This window comes from Nycticebus coucang, chromosome 8, assembly GCF_027406575.1.
Source record: "Nycticebus coucang isolate mNycCou1 chromosome 8, mNycCou1.pri, whole genome shotgun sequence".
NCBI lineage: Eukaryota > Metazoa > Chordata > Mammalia > Primates > Lorisidae > Nycticebus > Nycticebus coucang.
This window is the reverse complement of record NC_069787.1, coordinates 10,181,843-10,206,226: the sequence shown is the minus strand read 5'-3', so window position 1 is coordinate 10,206,226 and position 24,384 is coordinate 10,181,843. Positions and strand designations below refer to the sequence as shown.

Here is a 24,384-nt window from a genome sequence, read left to right as displayed (position 1 = left end):
TAATTATTGTTATGAATATTTGATCAGTCTCTATCTGAACATTACTTATATTAAGTAATGTTCTTATGCTATAAATAAACCTGATTTTTAAGACTTCATAGGTTATAGAAAAGAACTTGTTAAAAAAGGAGTACTTGGTATCTAAGCTGAAATTTGAGGCCTCTGACTTTTTTATATACCAGTGCTTTCTAAATCAAATCACATTTAAATTTTAATATCAAAGAAAGCTTTACCGAAACAAGCCTCCTTTTCAGGATCCAGTATTTTTTTTCTAAACATTATTGGAAATTCTATTATTTGAAGTGCCTTTAGGATATAGGGCATGCTGACCAGAGTTACAGGATTATTTTTTTTCCCCACTCTAGAATTTTTAAAGGTATGTAACACCAGATTTCTCATTCATTCAGGTTTTTGGAGGTTCATTTCCTCCCCTCCCCAATGGGATTGGAGTGAGATTGAAGAGAGATAAAATGAATTGTGTTTTACCTCTTTTCTTTTGCTCCCCCACCCCCCACCCCCACTGCCCTCTAAGCAAACCAGGAACTAAAAAGTACATTTTGATTTTTAAAAGAATCTTTATCTTTTAGAGCTATATACTGATTATATTTATGGATGAAATGATACATTGTCTGGGGTTTGCTTTAGAATGAAGAGAAAATACAGATGATAAAAGGTCAAGTTGGTAATTGTTGAAACTAGATTAGTAAATGAAGTTTTTTTTTTTTTTTTTTTTTTTTTTGTAGAGACAGAGTCTCACTTTTTGGCCCTCAGTAGAGTGCTGTGTCCTCACACAGCTCACAGCAACCTCCAACTCCTGGGCTTAAGCGATTCTCTTGCCTCAGCCTCCCGAGTAGCTGGGACTACAGGCGCCCGCCACAACGCCCGGCTATTTTTTTGGTTGCAGTTTGGCCGGGGCCGGGCTTGAACCCGCCACCCTCGGTATATGGGGCCGGCGCCCTACTCACTGAGCCACAGGCGCCGCCCGTAAATGAAGTTCTTTAAACAGTTTTACTTTCATACTTATTTTGATTTTTCATAATAGAAGTTTTAAAATTTAAAATAAAAGTATCCATACCTGATAAAGCATACCAGGAAACATAATCAGATCCCTGCCTTAGAAGGTTACCCCCGTTTAGTCTCTCCCTGTTGGTACTCTGCTTACCCTCTGAGTCTAATTTCTCTTATCATGTGGTATTTCCAGTTAGTAGAAAAATAGAGTCACCTACCTGGGGTTTATATATGACTTTGTACTAGAAGGGAAATTTTACTGCATTACATTATAAGAAAGTCTGTACAAGTTCCATGTAGTGGCTTAAGTCTTAATCCTAGCAATTTGGGAGGCTGAGGCCGGAGGGGATTGCTTGAGGCCAGGCCAGGAGTTGAAGAGCAGCCTGGGCAACGTTGACAGACTTTAGTCTCTTAAAAAGGAAGAAAAAAAAAACCCCCAGACATGAGTGTGCTCACCTATGGTCCAAGCTACTTAGGAGGCTGAGGCAGAAGAACTGCTTGAGCCTAAGAGTTTAGGGCTGCCTTGAGCTATGATTTGCAACATTGTACATTCTAGCATGGTTGACAGAGCCAAGACCTGTCTTAAAAAAAAAAAAGAAAGAAAGGGCAGCGCCTGTGGCTCGGTCGGTAGGGTGCCGGCCCCATATGCCGAGGGTGGCGGGTTCAGGCCCGGCCCCGGCCAAACTGCAACCAAAAAAAAAAATGGCCGGGCGTTGTGGCGGGCGCCTGTAGTCCCAGCTACTCGGGAGGCTGAGGCAAGAGAATCGCTTAAGCCCAGGAGTTGGAGGTTGCTGTGAGCTGTGTGAGGCCACGGCACTCTACCGAGGGCCATAAAGTGAGACTCTGTCTCTACAAAAAAAAAAAAAAGAAAAGGTTCGGTGCCAGCCACATACACCAGAGCTGGCGGGTTTGAATCCAGCCTGGGCCTGCCAAACAATGACAACCACAACCAAAAAATAGCTGGATGTTGTGGCAGGCACCTGTAGTCCCAGCTACTCAGGAGGCTTGAGGTAAGAGAATCACTAAAGCCCAAGAGTTTGAGGTTGCTGTGAGCTGTGATGCCAAGCTTCACCATTTATAAAATTGGGAGTGCTGATAAAAGAAGTAAATCTTTGAGGGTGGCGCCTGTGGCTCAAAGGAGTAGGGTACCGGCCCCATATGCTGGAGGTGGTAGGTTCAAGCCTAGCCTGCCAAAAACTGCAAAAAAAAGAAAGAAAATCTTTGATAGCTTCTGCACCTGCTCATGGTCATCACTAACCACCCTCACTTGGAGTGCCTATGGAGCTAATAACAGCAAGCTGTGCCACGTGGGATCATGGAACGCCCTTGTATACTACTGTAAGTGCTGTATACTCCCTGGAATGAATAAATGTGTCTGCGAGATGCCCCACAAAAGAAAAAAATAATAATAAAATTAAAAGTAGATGGGCCTTTTACAAATACCCATATCCTACTATTCATTCGTTTTGGGGCCTCTTTTATACTAGACTGGCTACAGTTCAGGAAAGGATATAGAGCAGAGGTCTGTGAATCCCTAGAATGTTTACATCATATTTTGTCTTTACCTTTTTCTGAAGAAAGTATTCAATTTTTTTTTTTTTTTTTTTTGGAGACAGAGTCTCAAGTTGTTGCTCTGGATAGACTGCCATGGCATCATCATACATAACTCACAGCAACCTCCCTACTCTTGGGCTCAAGCAATCTCTTGCCTCAGTTTCTCTGTTTTTAATAGAGACAAGGTCTTGCTTTTGCTCAGGTTGGTCCTGAATCCAAGGGCTCAAGCATTCCACCTACCTCTGCCTCCCAGAGGGGTAGGATTACAAGCGTGAGCCACCACGCCCGGCCAACAGATAATATTTTAATGAAAATAGATAAATGAAAACCTAAGATACTTCGTATTTTACTCCACTCTGTTCAGTGCTAGAATTCTGGGTTTTGCCTAGGGTCAAACTCTGATATAAAAGGAAAACCTTCAGAAAGAGGATTAAAAGAGATAGTAAAATAACTGGGAGAATTTAGCATCATATTATGGTTGTGATTGGATTTCGTATAAGAATTATGAGTGCCGGGCGGCGCCTGTGGCTCAGTGAGTAGGGCGCCGGCCCCATATGCCGAGGGTGGCGGGTTCAAACCCAGCGCCGGCCAAACTGCAACAAAAAATAGCCGGGCGTTGTGGTGGGCACCTGTAGTCCAGCTGCTTGGGAGGCTGAGGCAAGAGAATCATGTAAGCCCAAGAGTAAGAGGTTGCTGTGAGCTGTGTGATGCCACGGCTCTCTACCCGAGGGCAGTATAGTGAGACTCTGTCTCTACAAAAAAAAAAAAAAAAAGAATTATGCGTGCCTTACTATGCCAATTATATCATTAACTAAAAAGTACTATTTTATCAATGTCTTGGGGCTAATTTTTTGTAAGTATCACTTATGACATGAGCATTTTGGTCCAAATACAGATGAAGTGTTTATTCAAACCATTTGCGTTAAGGCTTTAAACTCATTTTTCCTATTAAGATCTCCACAGAAAAATTTTGCAATGCTTAGTTAGATAATTTTAATGCTCTGGATGACAGCAGTTGTTGAACATCCTGAATTGCTTAACAAGCTCCTCTAGCTATCCTAGAGGCTCCAAAGATCTTCAGTCTCATGAGTTTCAGTGGAAATAAATTTACTCACCATTCCCAAGATTTCATTTTGTTCTAGTAACGTGCTATATTTATAAATATAGACTATATTATTTTGTTTGTCTAGTATTTTGTTTTCCTTTCTTCCCCTCTACTTACTTTGGGGGGGAGGTAGACAGTCTTGCTCTGTTGCCTGGCCTGGGGTACAGTGGTATCATCACAGCTTTTTGCTGTTTCCAACTCCTGGGCTCAAGCAATCCTCCTGCTTTAGCCTGCTAAATAGGGAGGACTATAGGCATGTACTGCCATGCCAGGCTAATTAATGAATTTATTGTTTCAGGTTACTTGAGAGTACAACAAATTAAGTTACATTATTCGCATTTGTTAAGTAAAGCCCCTCTTATAATTGTGTCCCTCACCCTCCTCCCTGCTGCCTTCTCCCATCCCCCACCTTGAATTTATTTGAGTTTTCCTCTTATAAGGGCATGTATCAGACTGTCTACATATTAGATTTGAGCATATTGGATTCTTGCTTCTCCATTCTTGTGATACTTTTACCAAGTGAATGCGTTCTGACTATATCCAGGTTAATACAAAAGATGTAAAGTCTCCATCTCTTTTAATGGCTGAATAGTAGTCCGTGGTATGCATATACCAAAGCTTATTAATATATTCCTGGATTGGTAAGCACTTAGATTGTTTCCACATTTTGGCATTGTAAATTGAGCTGCGATAAACAGTCTAGTGCAAATGTCCTTATGTTAAAATGATTTTTTTTTTTTGGTCTGGGTAGATGCCTAGTAGTGGGATTACAGTGTCAAATGGGAGATCTAATTTGAGTTCTTTGAGGATTCTCCATACTTTCCAAAGAGGTTCTATTAGTTGTCAGTCCCACAGCAGTGTAAAAGTGTTCCCATTTTTCTGAGCCAGCATCTGTAGTTTTGGGACTCTTGAGATGTGGGCTAATCTCTCAGTGATTTTGATTTGCATTTCTCTCGTAATTAGGGATGATGAGCATTTTTTTGTATGTTTGATAGTCATTCATCCATCTTCTCAGAGAAGTTTCTGTTCATGTCTTTTGCCCAATGATAGATGGGATGTTTGCTATTTTTTTGTTGATTAATTTGAGTTCTCTGTACATCCTAGTTATCAACCTATCAACCCTTTGTCCAATTCGTAATATGCAAATATATTTTCCCGTTCTGAAGGTTGTCTATTTGCTTTGATGTTTATGTTCTTGGTTGTGCAGAAGTGTTTAAACTAAAGTCCCATTTGTTTATTTTTGTTGTTGTTGCACTAGCCATGGAAGTCATGCCCTAGCCATGGAAGTCTTCATAAAATCTTTCCCCGGTTGGACATCTTCAAGAGTTTTTCCTACACTTTTTTTTTTTTTTTTTTTTGTAGAGACTGAGTTTCACTTTATTGCCCTCGGTAGAGTGCCGTGGCGTCACACAGCTCACAGCAACCTCCAACTCCTGGGCTTAGGCGATTCTCCTGCCTCAGTCTCCCGAGTAGCTTTTCCCACACTTTTTAATAGGATTTTTATTGTTTTCATGCCTTAGATTTAAATCTTTTATACATCTTGAATCAATTTTTGTAAGTGGTGAAATGTGTGGGTCCAGTTTCACTGTTTTACATGTGGTTATCCAGTTCTCTCAGCACCATTGATTATTTATTTTTGAGACAGAGTCTCAGTATGTCACCTTCAGTAGAGTGCTGTGGTGTCACAGCTCACAGCAACCTCAAACTCTTGGGCTTAAGCAATTCTCTTGCCTCAGACTCCCAAGTAGTTGAGACTATAGGCGCCCACCACAATGCCTAGCTAAATTTTTGTTGTAATTGTCATTGTTGTTTAGCAGGCCCAGGCCGGGTTCACACCTGCCAGCCCCGATGTATGTGGCCAGTGCCCTAGCCGCTGAGCTACAGGCGCCGAGCCTCCAGCCCCATTTATTGAATAGGGATTCTTTTCCCCAGTGTATGTTCTTGTTTGGTTTATTAAAGATCAGGTGGCGATGTTAGTTTCATCTTTTGGTTTTCTGTTCAGTTCCACGTGTCTGTGTCTCTGTTTTTGTGCCAGTACCATGCTGTTTTGATCACTATGGATTTATTTTATCCTAAAGTCTGGTAGGGTGATGCCCCTTGCTTTGTTTTTATTCCTTAGAATTGCCTTGGCTATCCAGGGTTTTTTCTGATTCCATACAAAATGAAGAACTATTTTTTCCAAATCTTCAACGTATGATGAAGGTATTTTAATGGGGATTGCATTGAATCTGTAGATTGCTTTGGGAAGTATGGACATTTTAACAGTGTTTATTCTTTCTAGCCATGAGCATGGTATGTTCTTCCATTTGTTAATGTCTTCTGCTATTTCTTTCCTTAGGGTTTCATAATTCTCTTTGTACAAGTCTTTCACCTCTTTGGTGTATTCCTAGGTTTTCATTTTCTTTGAAGCAATTGTGAAGGGAATTGTGCGTTTGATTAGCTTCTCAACCTGGCTGTTAGTGGCATATACAAGGCTACTCATTTGTTGACACTGATTTTGTATCCTAAGATATTACTGTACTTCTTGATTACTTCTAGGAGTCTTGTGGTTGAGTCTTTGGGGTTCTCTAAGTATAAGATCATATCATTGCCAAAGAGTGAGAGTTTGGCCTCTTTCCCCATTTGGATACCCTTAATATCCTTCTCTTACCTGACTGCATTATGGCAGGCTAATTTATATGTTGGTTTATTTATTTAATGAAAGATGGCCTTCCTATGTTGCCTAGGCTGGTCTCCAGGCCCCAGCACTGTGAACTCCCAAAGTGCTAGGATTACAAGTCTGATCTGCTGTTACTATGTCATTTAGTTTTTTGAGACAGAGTCTCACTCTGGGGAGACTCTGGTGTTACCCTGGTGTAACACCTCACAGCAACCTCAAACTCCTAGGCTCAAACAATTCTCCTCCCTCAGCCTCCAGACTAGCTGGGACTACAGGCGCCTGCCATGTTGCCCAGCTAGTTTTTCTATTTTTAGTAGAGATGGGGGTCTCCCTCTTGCTCAGGCTGGTCTTGGCCTCCCAGAGTGCTAGGATTCCAGGTGTTACTTTTTAATTTACAAATTATTCTAGGTTTAGTTTCATTGTTACTAGTATAGTTTATAATAAATACTGAATAATAGACTGTGTAGAGGTGTATATTTCCATTAGATTTTGGAATTAGTCACCACTACCTGTATTTTAAAATATGTGCTGTTTGTTCAAATAGGAATTGTCCATATACATCCAAAATGCTTTTGTTCTATGCTACTTGTTACTGAGTTATTTTTCCACTGAAAAGTGAGGGTCAGAGTAGGTGAGCCTTTTTTTGCCCTAAGTCTGTCACAGCTCTTAAGACTCTTCTAGTACTCTAAAAGACAGCTCACTAAAAACAACAGGTGGTCACCTACCTCAAATGGGAGCTATCACTTGTGTAATATAATCAATCCTTATCTTTAGTTCATAGATTTGTGGAATATCTCACTTTATCTGCTTGCTTTAGGGTGTTTCTCCTGGGTTTCACCCACTTTTTTTATATATTGGCATGTAGCATATTGGAATGTTATGTCAGAGCTGTGGGTAATGTGTATATTTGGAGTTCTTCTACAAGGAGAAATTTTCATTCCCAAGAATGTAAGAAATTTTATTATCAACAAATTCATGTCATAAAAATTTTTGTTTACAGTGATTTTTTTTCTTAAGATGTTTTAGGTGATTAGGATGTTTTAAACAAACATTTAAATGTATAATTGCAAAATCTAAGATTACTCAGCAAACCTTGCTATTGATGAAATGCATAAGCTTTCTTTATTTTGGGGACAGAGTTTCACTCTTGTCACCTGGGCTAGAATGCAGTTGCCTCATGGCTCACTGTACACTGAAACTGCTGGGCTCCAGTGATTTTCCTGTATAAGCCTTCCCAGTAGCTGGGAGGAGAGTTGTGTGCTACCACAACAGCTAACTGTTCTATTTTTTGTAGATATGGGTTCTGGCTCTTGCTTTGACTGTTCTTGAACTCCTGACCTCCAGTGATCCTTCTGATCCTCCTGCTTTGTCCTCCCAAAGTGCTGGGATTGTGGGGTATGAGCCAACCTGCCCGGACTAAATGCATAAGCTTTTTAATCAGTCTTAACATTTGGCAAAAGAATGATAGTCTTTTGTTCCTATCACCTCTCATTATGATAAGGATGCCCCTCTTACACATTTTATCACCTTTTGGTATGATAAACAAGGGACAGCTACACTCAGCTAATGTAACAAATACAACTGATAGTGTTGGTTGTAAAATAATCCTGAGGGGGGAGAGGCTGTAGATAAAATAAGATGGGCCATATCAGGTAGGATAGTGTGAACAAAATTTTGAGGAATAAATGGATTCATAACTAATTAACAAGGTCTTGTTCCATTCAGGCAGAGGAGTTTGAACTAATCCAGTAAACATTAAGGGAGACATTGTAGTTCCTAATAGTGGAATGATAATGATCAAAGTTCTGTTCTAGAACATTTAACAGCACAGAAGAATGTAGAATAGATTGGAAGGTTGAGACCCTAGAGGTTGTGAGACCAATTCATTGCTATAACATAACCGTGAAATTATAAGGTGAATGGATTGCTAAAAGATGGTCCGTGAAACATTTCAAAGGAAAAGAACATCCCAGCTTTGAGTAAGGTGCTAGTGCCAGCACAACAAAAAGGAGAGGTTCCCCACCTCTTTTTGGTTAGGGCATAGTGGGTGTCAGGTGTCATGATGGAGTATACAGAATTAATTTGTACTTACAGTGCAAATTGAGTCAATATCTTGTCTCCTATCTTAGTAAATCAGTATAGATAATCCTCTTATACTGTCTAGGTCTCTTTCCAAAGGTGATTAAAAATGAAGTGTCATATTTTATACCCCAGAAGGAGATGGCTAGAAGAGAGTTTATTTTATAATCTGTTTGAAAACGAAGAACTCAGATTTCCAGTCAGAGGTCTATAGATTCCAGTTAGGTTACAGATGGCTAGTCTAATCTGTTTTTTTCTTTACTGGATGGAGACGTTTAGAGCCTGGTATATGCTATTAAGAGAATTAAACATTATCTCCAGGGTCACCTATAAGAAAATACTTAGGATCTGAAATATTATTTCTTCTAGGCATTATTTTGAAGGTTCCTGCTCAAATTTAGTGAAAAAGTAACTGAGACCTACTGTTTAGTACATAAGAAAGTTAGAGGACAATAGCACATTTAGTCAGTAGCAGCCTTAAAAGTGAATCACATAGTTGTTAGGAATTGGCAATTAATTTTCATTTAGGTTTTTCTTTTAGAAAATCCTCTGCAGAAAAGACTAAGGAAAGTTAGAATTGAAAAACTATTTTTAATATTCTGAAGGATGGCTTGTTATCACAGATATTCTTTTCCTATTCTAGTAATTCTGCTTCTAGAAATTTGTACTAAGGAAGTGTTTGCATAGATCTATAAAGGAAGGTGTAAATATATGGCCATTTAGTACAGCATTTCATGTATTAATTGGGAATTAGTGACAACCTGAATATCCACCTACAGAGGATTGATTTAAATTATAGTAGATCCACAGAATACAACAGTGCAACATCCTTTAAGAGGAAGAAGAAGATTGGTACATGCTAATTAGAAGGATATCCAAAACTTAGGCTAATTTTTTTTTAAAGGAGGTTATAGAGCAAAGATAAAGGGTTATCACTTTTGCCAGGCTTAGTGGCTCATGCTTGTAATCCTAGCATTCTGGGAGGCTGGGGCAGGAGGATCACTTGAGGTCAGGAGTTCCAAGTGAGCTTGAGTAAAGCAAGACCTCTGTCTCTACCAAAAATAGAAAAAATCAGCTGGATGTGGTGGCATGTGCCTGTAGTCCTAGCTACTCCTGAGGCCGGAAGATTGGTTGAGCTCAGGAGTTTTGCAGTTTCTGTGAACTAGCCTGAGGCCATGACACTATAACCTAGGTGAAGGAGTAAGACTTTGTCTCAAAAAAAAAATGGGTTATTATTTTTATCTTTGAGTAATCTTTGGTGGGGGGTGGGTAGGTGGATGGGAGGGCATAGTTACATGACAATTTCACTTCTACTCTTTATGCTTAGCAATGTTTGTGTGTTTTTTACAAGCACTTATTTTTATAATAAGTGTTATTAATACAACCATTGAGGGGAAAGGGAAACTATTGCCACTATCAGAATTAAGCTTTAAATTTCTTTACTACTTACACTTAGCCACGTAGTCCACCAAGTCATCACAGAACATGTATGGTCAGATTCTTTTCTGTATTTTAAGGATTCCTGCTGCTCATTTGCCTTCATTCTTTATAGAATTTTCCATGAAACTAATCCGTGATAGGTGTTGTCTTTTTTTTTTTTCTTGGAGACAGAGTCTTACTATGTTGCCCTCGATAGAATACTGTGGCATCACAGCTCACAGCAACCTTAAACTCTTGGGCTTAAGTGATTCTCTTGCCTCAGCCTCCCAAGTAGCTGGGACTATAGGCACCTGCCACAATGCCTGGCTATTTTTGTTGTTGTAGTTGTCATTGTTTGGCAGGCCCAGGCTGGGTTCGAACCCGCCAGCTCCAGTGTATGTGGCTGGCACCCTAGCTGCTGAGCTACAGGTGCTGAGCCAGATAAGCATTGTCTTAAATAATTTAAGGAGTTTATTAAAAAAATCCTTTTCTGTAAGAGACCTCTTTTACTGGTAAACTATGGAGTGGATGAGGGTTTTCGTACTTTGGAGAGAGGGTGGTGTTTTCCTTTCAGAATTTTGACTCATTAATTGTAGAGGCTCACTTTAGGATTTTTTTTTCCCCTTCATGGTTGTGAAAATACAATACTTGGCACATAGTCAAACCTAAAAAGTTTACAAATTGCCTGCCCTCTCCTACTTTAAATAAGAGAAACATCTTAAAATAGCACTTAACATACTTTTTATATGTATAGTAGTTACTTCACAGTTGTTGAATGAATGAGTGATGGACACAGAAAAAAGTGGATACCAAGAGAGCTAGGGATGTGGTATGGTCTTACCTTAAGTCAGTAGTAATTAGTTTTGTAAACATACTATACATTAAGATTTTAATTTCCTTTCTTCTGAACTTTTCTATGTGTATGACTTTTTTTTACAAGTTAAACTTTCTGTAGCTCTGTCTCTTTATCTGTAAAATAATGAATTAAACTCGAAAACACTACTTTTTTTTCAGTTGGAGAAATTTTGCCTAACCTAGTAAAAGTATAAATACAGGTATAAATGCCTCATAAATGTACACAGCCCTGTTCATTTGAGTAAGTAAAAGTGATTGCCTTTTCAGGGTTTAAAAATGAAACAGGTCTTGGCTGGGTGCAGTGGCTCACACCTGTAATCCTAGCCCTCTGATAGGCCAAGGCAGGTAGATTGCCTGAGCTCATAGGTTCAAGACCACCCTGAGCAAGACTTGCGAGACTCCGCCTGTAAAAATAGCCAAGCATTGTGGTGGGTGCCTGTAGTCCCAGCTACTCAGGAGGCTGAGATAAGAGGATTGCTTGAGCCCAAGAGGTTAAGGTTGCTGTAAGCTGTGATGCCATGGGCCTCTACTGAGGGTGACAATGTAAGACTCTGTCTCCAAAAAAAAGGAGAAAGGTCTCAATTCACAAAGGAGGCAAGTATAGAGAGAGGTATGAGAGGTTCTTTTCCTGCTCTAGTGTGGTAAGAGTTGTCTAAAGCATGCTCTGAGCCTTAGAACACAGTAGGATGGGCGGTGCCTGTGGCTCAGTGAGCAGGGTGCCGGCCCCGTATACCGAGGGTGGCGGGTTCAAACCCGGCCCCGGCCAAATTGCAACAAAAAAATGGCTGGGCGTTGTGGCGGGCGCCTGTAGTCCCAGCTACTTGGGAGGCTGAGGCAGGAGAATCGCCTAGGCCCAGGAGTTGGAGGTTGCTGTGAGCTGTGTGATGCCACGGCACTCTACCAAGGGCAATAAAGTGAAACTCTGTCTCTACAAAAAAAAAAAAAAGAACACAGTAGGACAAACTCTTCAGAAAGACTGTATAGCTCCCTCTCAATTCTTTGTGGTCATCATCTTTATTTGAAGCCTAAAATCTTGCTGATTCTTGTTGAGGATACATCATCTGTGTGTCATTATTTAGTTTGGCTGTGAGTATCTATTTATCATTGTTACATGGGTTGTAAATATTTGTTTTTCTTCACTGTCACCTTTAAATAATTTAAGATCACAGTACTGTATTTAGTTCTCTTATTTATGGTATATAGTCTCATCCTGCTGCCAATCACCTCTACCCCTCCAAGTACTACTAAGTCCGACTTGGCCCTCTATGGTATTTGCTATGGAGAAAGAAATCCTATTGTCCAAATTAGAATTTTTTAAAAGTTGGCTTTTAATTGCCTCCTATTCTAGTAAACTTAGAACTCTTATAAAATTTCGGCAAAGGAACCAGGAGATAAACTGGTTTAGGAAAAGAGGTAGAAGAAAAGGAAATGTTATTTTTTGTTTGTTTTGTTGTCCCAGCTAGAGGCTAGAGTGCTATGGTGTCATAGCTCACAGCAACCTCAAACTCCTGAGCTCAAGCAATCCTCTTGCCTCAGCCTCCTAAGTAGCTGAGACTACAGGCTTATGCCACAACGTCCAGCTAGTTTTTCTGTTTTTAGTAGACATGTGGCCTCACTTTTGCGCCGGGTGGTCTTAAACTCCTGAGTTCAAGCAGTCCACCTGCCTCTACCTCTTAAGAGTGTTAGGATAACAGACGTGAGCCACCCTGTGCCTGGTCAATCTTGGTTTTAAATTACTAATCCTGATGGTTCTTTAGCCTCTCAAATTTTGCCACAGTTAGTGTTTCTCTTTCTCTTCTTTCTTTCTCTTCAGCCCTGAAGTCTTAAGTCCTTCGCCTGCATTAACTTAACTTTAGATTTTGAGCCTTGTACCCATTATAAAATTTCACCGTTTTCCTGAATATTCTTTTCTTAAAGGTCATCTCTTGATTTTGTAATAACTCCTACTTATTTCTTCTAATGGCTGCCACGTCTCTCTCTTACATTTGTTTCATGTTTCCCACATTTCTTCTTTCCATATTATCTGTGGAATAAGATCGAAATACATGCTGTTGGAGAAGAGTAAAAATGAAAACAATTTTTAGTCATATTCAGGTTATTAGTGGCAGTTCCTCCTTCATAATACACTTAAAAGGACCACAGAGTCATTTAAACTCTTACTTGCAACACAGTCTAGTCCATGTACAACTAAGAGTCTACAGAACAGGTCATTTTTATTGTACAGATGCAAAAACTGAGATTTTGAGACGTTGCATAAAATTACCTAAGCCAGTTGGCAGCAGTGCCAGGATTCATAGAGATTTGGAGCAGGAAGAAATTCAATGAAGATTTTACTTTGAGGAATTTAGGGTTCATCTTTGTAAAGTGATTTGTCTAAGGTCACCAAACTAATTAAGTTGAATGTTAGAAGTCAAGTTTCCTAACTCCTAGTACAGTACTTTCCCCTAACATACAGTTCTTCTGAGGTAAAAAGCCATCTGTCACGGTCCATCTGCATTGTTTTTACTTGAGCCATTTGAGTTTGAGTTGGAGATGGAAGATGAGCATATGATGTAGCTGCCACATTAGTTTTTCAAAACGAGTTAGTTATGTAGGTAAAATGCAGTTACATGTTTATTGGTATTTTGGAGTGTTCTGTGATTTAAAAATTAAGTTAAGGGTAAAAATAATTATACCAAAAAATGAATAAAAGTCCAATATTCTTTCCTCATTTCCTCTTTTGATTATTTTGTAAAGTAATTCAAAAGAGAATTTGAAGTACAGAAGTATTTATTCAGAAGAAATTCAATTTACCTATATAACAAAATTTTGAGTAATCAGGTTTAGAAATTGAATCTTAAAATTATTAGCTTTTTTTATTTTTTGAGACAGAGTCTCATTATGTTGCCCTCTGTAAAGTACTATGGTGTCACAGCTCACAGCAACCTCAAACTCTTGGGTTTAAGCGATTCTCTTGCCTCAGCCTCCCACGGAGCTGGGACTATAGGTGCCTACCACAACACCCGGCTATTTTTTGTTTGCAGTTGTCAGTGTTGTTTAGCAGGCCCAGGCTGGGTTCTAACCCGCCAGCCTCCTCCATGCATGTGGCCAGTGCCGTGTAACCTCTGTGCTTTGGGTACTGAGCCACAATTATTAGCTTTTTTAACCTGAGTTAAATGTATTCATTTATTTGCCTAGTAAAGTTTTTTTTAGTGCTTCAGAGCTGTCCTGTATGTCTTGTTAAGTTTTATCATTTAATAGTATAAATTTAGGAATAGTAGATAGGAGCTAAAGACTCAGAATATATCTTAGATACTTGTGGTTTTTAGTGAATTTCAGCTTAAAGAGTTACTGCTTCCAAAAGGAAATTCAGTTGTTTAGTTTCTTCTGGCTAGTTGGAGTTTAGACAACAGGTGTGTTGTGGCAGGATCTTTTATTTAGTGAGTGAGAAAAGATTATTATAATTTTCTAACAATACTATGTGAACAACCTGGTATCAAAATTTCTGAACAGGAAACTAGGCCTAGGAGGAGATGAGGATTCTGGTAAGGAATTTCAAATTGAGGATTTTTTTTTTTAAGACAAGATCTTGCCCTGTCTCCCAGGCTACAGTGGAATGGCAACAAATCATTCATAGCTCAAGGCAACTTCAAACTCCTGGGCTTAAGTGACTCCTCCTGCCTCCATCTTCCCTGTAGCTAAGACTACAGGTACGCGTCTGCATGCTTGGCTAGTTTTTTCTTTTTCTTATTTTTTTCTTTCTTTTTCTTATTTTTTAGTGGCAACTGGTCTTGAGTCTCACTTGCTCAGACTGGTCTCAGACTCCTGAGCCTAAGCGATCCTCTGGAAGTGCTAGGAGTATAGGTGGGAGCCACCATGCCAAGCCAGGATATTTTTAAGTTGGATTCTAAATTAGGGAATTGTGGCTAGTAAGATAAATAATCATTGACCTCTCTAGTAAGATCTGAAGTAATATGCTGCCCTTTAGCAAAGTGGGTATAAGGTACATTTTATTTCAGCCTGAACAAGAATGGATTTTTTTTTTTCCTCTGATAGATGCCAGTATTTAACATACTGACATTTTATATAATTCAACAGTTCTCAACCTGTGGGTCACGACCCACAGGAACTATAGTAAAGGGTTGTGGCATTAGGAAGGTTGAGAACCACTGATACAATTCCTTTTTCTCTTTCTCTTTTCTTCTTCTTTTTCAAGATAGGAACTCTTGTCACCCAGGCTAGAGTGCAGTGGCATTATCACAGCTCACTGCAACTTAAACTTCTGGCTCAAGGGGCCCCCCTGCCTCAACCTCCTGAATAGTTGGGACTATTCAGCTATACCCAGCTAAGTGTTCTATTTTTTTTTTTTTATAGAGATGGGGTCATTTTGTTGCTCAGGCTGGACTAGAACTCACAGCCTCGAGCTGGCCTCCCACCTTGGCCTCCCAAAGTGCTATGATTATAGGTGTGAGCCACTGCATGTGGCCTAATTTCAAAAATGCTTATAAAAGATTCTTTTTTGGTTTTGAATTAGTGAGTGCACATATTTATCTTTTACTTTGAAATCTCCTAATTGAGTGATAGATGTCAGAGTGATTTTCATACTTAGGGAAGCTACCTCTCAAAAGGTTTTCTTAGGAGTCAGGAAAATAAGCATACATTTTTAAATTTATATAAATACTTTGCTGTTAATATGCTTGGAGAATTATATTTATAAAAGTAAAGGTGCTGTCAGTGTTTTACTTAAAATTTAATGATGATGCTAGATATTATAAAGCCAAAGGAATTAGAAGAAAAAGGACATTATGAGAAAATGGCTTTTTGTTATAGAAATATATTCTGTGCTTACTTGTATTTTGTCAGATTCTGAAATTGAGGAAGAGATTTAGAGTTTTGGTGATTTATGGAGAGTGTTGATCAGAGATTGCTCCTTGGCTGAGTTGCTGTCTGCAGAGGCTGTTAACAATTGTTTCTCTGGCAGCAGATCTTGTTCATCAGGATTGCATCATTTCTGGGAGAATGGCCAAGGTCCACAGCCTCAGTACAAAGACTGTCTGAAGCATATGAGGCCTGTTCTCTTTCTGAAGCGGCACTCCTCTTCCTGCCAGTCCTCTTCACAGGATTACTGAAGCAGACTTGTTCTGAATTTCTTTCATTGGATTGGCTATTTATTGGACTCTTGTCTCTCAGCTGCTTCCGGCTCACCTGTCTGATGCAATTTCTTCTGAAATCTCTGTTGAAATTTTTCTTAAAGCACTTTTTGTTTGTTTTCTCTAAGAATGACCACATAGATCTTACAAGTCTTGTGCTTTCAGCAAGTAGAGAATGTAGAGAAGAGTCTGTCAGAATAATATTACAGTGACTGTGGGCCATTTCTGAACTCAATTAAAAAGACAGGATAAATAAAAAACAGTTTTGGCACGTTCTATATAATATCCTTTTCCTTAGAAACAGTATGTAGATAGTAACTCCTTAAAAAAGTGCTTACTACCCAAAGACAGGCTGATGCTGCTTCTAAATCCAAGAATTTTCTAAGGACTTTAATGGATTGTTCCAGAAATAGTTAATAAGAAATTGAAATTCTGATGCATTCGTTTCCCCCAACTGTGTACTCACATACTTATTTCTCTTTTTACCTCCTGCCCTTTCTTTTTGCTGTTGCTTCTTCCTTAGTTTACTCTATTCCTTCTTTCCTTTACTGTTGTTTCCATGCTTTTTGTTTTTGTAATTTGGGGTATGCCCTTCCAAATTGTTTATAAAGAATACTTTTATGTTCCAATTTTTTTTTAAATTAGAAATCATAAAACAACATAATGTCCCTGAAATGCTTGGTAGCTGGAATTTCATAAACAACTCTTCATTTTTATGATACAATTTTTTATGTGTTAACAACTCATTCTGACTAATGTTAAATTTGGCTTTTTGGAGAAAACACTAAAAACCTAAAGGGAACTGATCATTTTCCTTCAAAGCCCTGGGATCACCTATTTTCTCTTCTTTTTGGAGGATAGAAAATTAATTTTAACTTTCTTTTCTTTTTTTGTTTCCTTTATGGAGTTGACCACAAATAGAACTAACTCTCCTTTATCTGTAGTGGCACGAGAGGACAGATGGCATGGAATGAGGGGAAGAAAAGAGTAATGTAGGAGATGGGAGGGTGTTGTCTGGCTGCAAAGTAAATTTGTCATTTGATTAAAGAAATGCCTCTGAATTTGGGAAAGGTTCAGTGGAAAAGAGAAGTACCTCGTAAAAGAGGGAAAATTAGCCAGTAATATAAGTGCTTAACCACTTCTGAAGTCAAATAAAGATAATTTCCTTCCTTATACTTTATTTACTTTCTAGCTTTATGTAAAAATAAGGTAAATATTAAAGGACAAAAATTTAGACAGAATTTGAACAAGGCACTATACACAAATGAAACAAAATTACCATTAATATCTCTGTAGCATTCCATTCTGTGTATTCATTGGTGTTGTATCTTCCTGTACTAATTTGTATCTCAACTTTTTTAGGTCTTCAGAGCTACTGGCAGATAATTTTGGGGGACTTCATATTCAGAGGTCTATATAAAGGTGACTGACTCATATAAATGCTTTTAATTTCTTTTTCTTTTTTGCATTTTAATGAATGTTGAAATCATGTTGTAATGGTGATCATAATTAACTCAAACAGATATTTCTTAAACATTCTCTGTGTGTCAGGCATGGTAATGGCCTTTGGAAATACAGTAGGGAAGAGACAAAAATCCCTCTTCTACAGTTTATATTCTGTTAGGAAAAAACAGACAAATTAACAATTTCAAAATATATCTTGATATCGTTCCACCTAGAGAAAGTTAATTCTTACCACTCTCTACAGGACACATCTCCAAACTCTGTGATATATTAAAATAACTGGTACAGCTACTACGCTTGGTAAACCATCCTAGGAACCTATTGCTTGGTTAATGAAACTAGAATATTGTAATAAAATATTGCATATGGATGATCTGTTAATGATTCTTCAGTTAACATTTTTAAAGCTGCTTTTTACACAGTTATTTAGAGAAGGAACTATAACTATTTTCAGGGTTTTAATCATAATTTAAATTAAGTATCGTTATTATTAAGGTACCTATATAAATGATTGCTTTCAGAAGAGTGGAAGAGTTTTACATAAAACTAGACAGAGGAAAATGGAAGAGTTTATGAAAGAAATTAATTCATAGTTAACCACTTAATATTTCTTGGAGTTATTTATCAACTATCCAAAATAGATGAGTTGGGACTTCATTAAAGGAGATAATATCTGAAGTAACTTTTCTATCTTTTCATTTTAAAGATTGCTCTAGGAAAAATTATCAGCTATCAGCTAGGTTTATAGGTTAGCTTTTATCTAGAAGCCTGCATTTTTTTTTAAAGTGATAAGTAAACTCAAAGTAATATTATCTATTCATTTGAAAAACAATTACAAAGACTTCATAACAACTTAGAAAATATTTTTGCTATAAAACTGAGAAAATTTAGAATACAGAATTGATATACAGCCAAAATAAAAGAAAGCAAAATATTTTGAATTTAAAAATGACATAAATTATACTTTCACTTAAAAACATAGAAAAATTACTTATAATTCTATCACCTTAACAAAGTTAAATGTTTTCATTTTTCCCTTTGTCTTTTTTTTTCTAGAGACAGAGTTTCACTTTGTTGCCCTCAGTAGAGTGCTGTGGCATCACAGCTCACTGCAGCCTCCAGCTCTTGGGCTTAGGCAATTCTCTTGGCTCAGTCTCCTGAGTTGCTGGGACTGACTATAGGCACCCACCACAACATCCGGCTATTTTTTTTTTTGTTGTTGTTGCAGTTTGGCCGGGGCTGGGTTCAAACCCACCACCCTCAGTATACGGGGCCAGCGCTCTACTCACTGAGCCACAGGTGCTGTCCCCACCCCTTTGTCTATTTTTTTTTTTGTCTATTATCTGCTTAGAAGCCTGCATTTTTTAAAAAATGAGCATATACTAGTAATAGTTGTAACAAGGTTTTTAGTCATACTGAGTGACTATTTTTTAAGTCCTTTACTAAAAGTAGAATATACGATTCTTTTTACTGTTCCCGGATGGTGGTGAGGTATGATCATTATGGGACTTTCTTCTGATTACTTGGTTAGGCAGCAACCTCTAGGCTTTTTAAAAGCAAATGTGGATTATACAGTGATACTAAAAGAATTGTAGCCAGCAGCATACAGTATTGAACTGTGCCCTTTTGGGTAAGGTGATACATATTCTCGGTTTTTTCATTTGCACATTTTATTTTAATTTCCAAAAGGCTTGAAAGATGAACTGTCAAAATCTCTGAAGTATTAGGCTGACCCAGAGGCAGAAAGTTCTACCAGTCCCTTCTCTTTTATGAGCTGTGAGGAAGCAATAGATAAGCAGCTTTGGCCTCCTTTGCATTTTAGTCTTCAGTCTAGCTGCATGTCATCTCCATTTGGGTAGGAACAGGTAATACTGTCACACCCAGATTTGGGAAGTGAGATCCAATTTTTTCAAGCCTAGCTTATAGCTGTTTTAGCATTCTAAATTAATGACATAAATATAGTGTATTACCTTCATGTGTTCTTACAAATCTTTACCTAATTCACCATTGAAATTAGTTTTCTTATTTAATCTACTCTGGGGAGGGTTGGGGGGACAGAGTTTCATTTTGTTGCCCTTGGTAGAGTGCTGTGGCATCATAGCTCACAAAAACTTTAAACTCTTGGGCTCAAGTGATCCTCTTGTTTCATCTTCCCAAGTAGCTGGGACTATAGGTGTCCAACCACAACACCTGGCTATTTTTAGAGATGGAGGCTCTTGCTTAGGCCTTAAACTCCTGAGCTCAGGCAATCCACCTGCCTCAACCTCCCAGAGTGCTAGGATTACAGGTGTGAGTCATCATGCCCAGCCTAATTTTATCTATTTCTTACATCTAAATAAGATTCAAGGCTTGGCACCTGTAAGCTCGGTGGTTAGGGCGCCAGCCACATGCACCAGGGCTGGCGGGTTTGAACCCATCCTGGGCTTGCTAAACAACGACAACAACGAAATGGCCAGGCATTGTAACGAGTGCATATAGTTTCAGCTACTTGGGAGGCTGAGGCAAGAGAATCACTTAAGCATAAGAGTTTGAGGTTGCTGTGAGCTGTGACACCACAGCACTCTTACCGAGGGCAACATAGTAAGACTCTCAAGAAAAAAATAAGATTCAAACATCTCATACCATATACCATTTAAAATTTGCATTAACCCCCTAATTGACTCAATCAATATTTTGTCCTTTTCATTCCGTTTAGTTTTTTTAGTATTAAGAATTGTTTAAAATATAGAAATAAAAATTACTCCATTTTTCCACTGTCTTATTTGTCTTATTATGAATCAATATGTCAATCATGACTCATTTTGTGTTCTTTTTTTGGCAAAAATCTTTATTAACCTGGTCTTTAATGTTCATGTTAACTTTATTCCGTCCCATATAAAATACTTCTGGTTTCATCCTTTTTTACATTATTATAATTAATGTTCTTTACATTAATATAAAATCACTAGTGTAAAATGATAAATTGTACACTTCTTCCCTTTGCTTCATACCTCCAACTAGCTTAAGCAACACGTTAGCTTTTTTTAAAAAGAAAAAGACATTTCAGTGATTCTTGAGTCTTTCTGTCCCCAAATTTCACTGGCTTGTGGTTGCCAAGTCAGTCAAATTATCCTCTCTGCTTTTGTTTCTTCCTTTTTTTTTTGGCTGGGGCTGGGTTTGAACCTGCCACCTCTGGCATATGGGGCCAGCACCCCCTCTCTGCTTTTCCGTACAAAATTCTCTAATCTTTGTCATGAAACTATTCTCTTGTGATTTTGTGTGTGTGTGTGTTTTTTAGAGTGGCATTAGGTTCATAGCATGATTAAGCTGAAGATAGGGATTTCTTTTTTTTTTTTGTAGAGACAGAGTCTCACTTTATTGCCTTCAGTAGAGTGCTGTGGCGTCACACGGCTCACAGCAACCTCCAACTCCTGGGCTTAGGCGATTCTCCTGCCTCAGCCTCCCGAGTAGCTGGGACTACAGGCGCCCGCCACAACGCCCGGCTATTTTTTTGTTGCAGTTTGGCCGGGGCCGGTTTTGAACCCACCACCCTCGGCATATGGGGCCGGCGCCCTACCCCCTGAGCCACAGGCGCCGCCCAGATAGGGATTTCTTATACCCTGTGCACATGCACATGCTCTCTTATGGTTTATGGTGTTCAGTATATGAACAGTATTTTGCCCAAAAATGATAAAGTAAAAGTACTCAAAAGAAGGAAGAGAATGTTCTATGACAAAAGAAGGCAGTAAGAAATAGCCATAGCTAATCAAATACAAATGAACAATTCATCTTTATTAATTTGGAAGGAATAACATTATTGACTATTTGTAAAACTGCATTTATTTGTGACCTAGAAAAAAGTTTAAATGAGGACCTCAAATTATTAAGGAATTTATGTAAACTAGGATTTTTTTAGAAATTTTGAAAATCTAGAAAATTTTGTTTGATGGGTGATTATAGAATGGGGGAAATGTGTGTGTTAGTGAGGTGGGGAGACTATATTACTTTCCCTTGGACTACTGAAAAGAAAAAGTAAGCATAATTTTTTGCTAGCTCACTTTGAAGAACATTAATGAAATATATAGTATACATGTGATAATGTAGCTATACGTGTGTTAAAATTATCCCTTAAGAAAGCCTTGTTTAAAATAGATTAGGAAGGGCAGCGCCTGTGGCTCAGTGAGTAGGGCGCCGGCCCCATATGCCGAGGGTGGCGGGTTCAAACCCGGCCCCGGCCAAACTGCAACAACAACAACAAAAAAATAGCCAGGCGCCTGTAGTCCCAGCTACTCGGGAGGCTGAGGCAAGAGAATCGCGTAAGCCCAAGAGTTAGAGGTTGCTGTGAGCCGTGTGACGCCACAGCACTCTACCAAGGGCGGTACAGTGAGACTCTGTCTCTAAAAAAAAAAAAAAAAAAAATAGATTAGGAAAATATTCAGTATCATATAGGATAAGTTTTAAAAGCTGTCTGATACTGGGTATTTTACTAGGTATTTTCCTTTCTTGTGGCAGGATTCCTCATGTCCATAATATGTTGGCTGAGGCTCTGCAGCTCACCCCCACTCTCAGAGTGGTCAATCTCCATTAATTGGACCCCGTGATTTCCAATCTTTGCTGTGTTGGACGTCATGAACATTGCAATCCCTCTGGAAGTCACCACATCAGATACATCATACTCAGATATGGCTGCTGGATCAGAGTAAGTGCTACTTGAGTAGTAGGTACATTACCAGTTTGTGTGCAAACAACTTTATTGTGAGTAGCTAATAAGATATGGTAGTATTTTCTTAACTAAAGCCCCCCACTATAAATGCCATTAGGCCTTTCCCGTCTTCCCCATAGAAGCTGGAGAAAAAAAGAAATTAAAAGGGGGAGGAAAAGAGCTTTGAGAGAGGGATTTCCAGGTAAATGAAGAATAGAAACAAAGTAAGGATTACATTTTCATTTGTTTTGATGGGTTGGGAAGATGAAATAAAGTAGGTGTCACTACCTGCTTGTGTTAATAATTATTCTAATGGAGGGAGATAAGGAGATGTTCTTTCCAGCTGATTTTCCTTGAAGTCCTCTTCCTATGTACTTCCCATCGTTCTAGAATAAAGGGGCTGAAACTTTATGTGGGTGAGTTGCTTAGATTTTCTGACATTTGGCGTAGAAAACTGGAGAGCAATGTCATCTGTTTTTTATAATATTCATTGCCTAGAAAGAGGACCTTCAAAATCAGTGGTACCAAACTTTTTTTTCAGCTAAGAGCAGCTTTAGGAATTCAAAGTTTGTCGAAAAGCCCAATCCCTAAAAATAATACTCTCAATTCTTGAAGAATTTAAATGCCAAATGACAATGAAGGTAGGCCTTCATTATACAACTTTATATATTATTCAGTTTTAAAATTTTTAGCCTTTTGTATCCCTTTTCTTTTAAGTTGTCCAAGATTCCCCCTGCTTACAGATTCCCCCTCTTGTCCTTTTACCTCCCTTGTACCCAATCTTCCTTGCTTACAGAAAGGAAGTGGAAGCCCCCTACCTTTCAAGACGAAGTGACACTACACCAGGATGTGAAAGTCCAGCGAAAGAGACCCAAGGGGCCTAGGGGGCAGCACACCCCCAGAAGCCAAGTCTATTCCAGGCAGTACCAGGGATTAGGGTCTGGGCTGGAAAAATCCTGGTGTTTTGAATATGTTCAGGTCCAGTTCAGACTCTTGATCCCACAGCCACTTCTTGAGTGAGGTGGGTGTTGCTCTAATTCCCCTGTTTCTCTTGCCATTTTCATGGTCCCCGGGAATTCTTTCCCCTTCAGCAAAGCCAAAGCAACTGTACCAGATTTCTGGGTTGAATGACATCCCTGATTAATAATGGTTTTCTTACTTAAAACTGAGAATATTATTACAAAGCATGTTTATTTCTTCATAAAACCACCTACTCTAATTTGTTTACTGAGTTCCTTAAAGAGCAAGACTTAAATAAAACTACCCTAAGAAGTAGTATTATAATATTCTGGGGTAGTCTAGAATGGAATGCAGTTGGGGGGCCTTATTCCCATATGAAAAGGAAGAAAGTGGGTGGGGGGTGGGAAATGGTGGATTGTTTTCCTTCTGGAGCTTTTTTCTTGTTTTCTTTTGTTTTTATTTTTTTGCATGCAAAAGAGATTCAGTTATGCTAGTAGTTGAGACCTCCAGTTTACAACTATTTCCCCAAATAATGTATTTAAATGTCTTCCTGCATTAGTAGGTAGCCCAGTTTTACAGTATTATAGATTTTTATAAAGTTGGCTAATTTGCTACCATATGGATTGATTAATAAAATATGTAAGTAGACAGCATTAATATTTGTCAGAAATTTCAGCAAAGAGGTTAAACCCGTAAGTTTGGAATTAGTAAATAAGAAAAAAGCTCAAAGTAGTTATTCTTACAACTTACATTTTCCCTGAAGTATAGAGATGACTACCCGTAAATGTTGCTAGGGAATCCAAGAGTAATTGCAATAAATGGCATTATTTCTGGTCTTACAAATTTGCAGTGTCTAAACACCAGCATCCTAGGATTTCCTGAAACATTTTCATCTGTAATTTCTAGACAGATTTCTGATAACTAGTCAAAACTAATCACACGGTTATTCATTCAGTATTTCTACAAAGGGAGAGGAGTGTCAATAACCAGCTATTAAATTATGACTGTTACTTGTTGATGTTTCATTGTACCTATACACACTCTTCTAGGCATTTTAAGCCTAAATCTGGTATTAAGTGCAGCATACTCATCTAAGTTAAAGACCTAGACCTTATTACCCCATGGGATTTTAAATCTAATGGCCGCTATATACAATATGCATTTAAAAAATAATTTGCAAAAATGTGTATATGAATGGAGAAGCAAAGATTTTTCTGAATTTCCAACTCTATCATAACAGTTTCAGGAATTTTTCGAAGAGGTGGCATAATAGCAGGTTGTATATTGTCTTTAGAGTACACTTGATGGAGTATATCTGTTGTGAACTTGGTTTCTATGTATGTGCCAACCATCATAACAATTCAGTTATAGGAGAATAAAGGCTGTAATTACATCTGCATAAAGTGGTTGGCTAAGAAAGAGATAATTCCAACACTCCAAACTTTTAATCCATATTTTAAAATACAGATAA

General features: G+C 38.4%; 1 protein-coding gene across 19 annotated transcripts in view; it reads left to right on the top strand.

Annotated features, from left to right (window-relative positions):
* Positions 1–24,384, top strand: part of SETD5 (SET domain containing 5) — an 83,195-nt gene that overhangs the window by 16,061 nt on the left and 42,750 nt on the right. For 14 of the 19 annotated variants that reach the window (XM_053599026.1, XM_053599046.1, XM_053599043.1 and 11 more), the window contains exons 2-4: positions 17,171–17,230; positions 21,764–21,950; positions 22,750–22,974. Coding sequence is in view for 4 of the 19 variants with exons in the window: in XM_053599045.1 (XP_053455020.1) it covers positions 21,880–21,950 (71 nt within the window). In the remaining 15 variants the exon portion in view is untranslated. The remainder of the gene's footprint in view (positions 1–17,170; positions 17,231–21,763; positions 21,951–22,749; positions 22,975–24,384) is intronic. The other 5 variants (XM_053599045.1, XM_053599039.1, XM_053599042.1 and 2 more) reach the window with 1 other exon arrangement.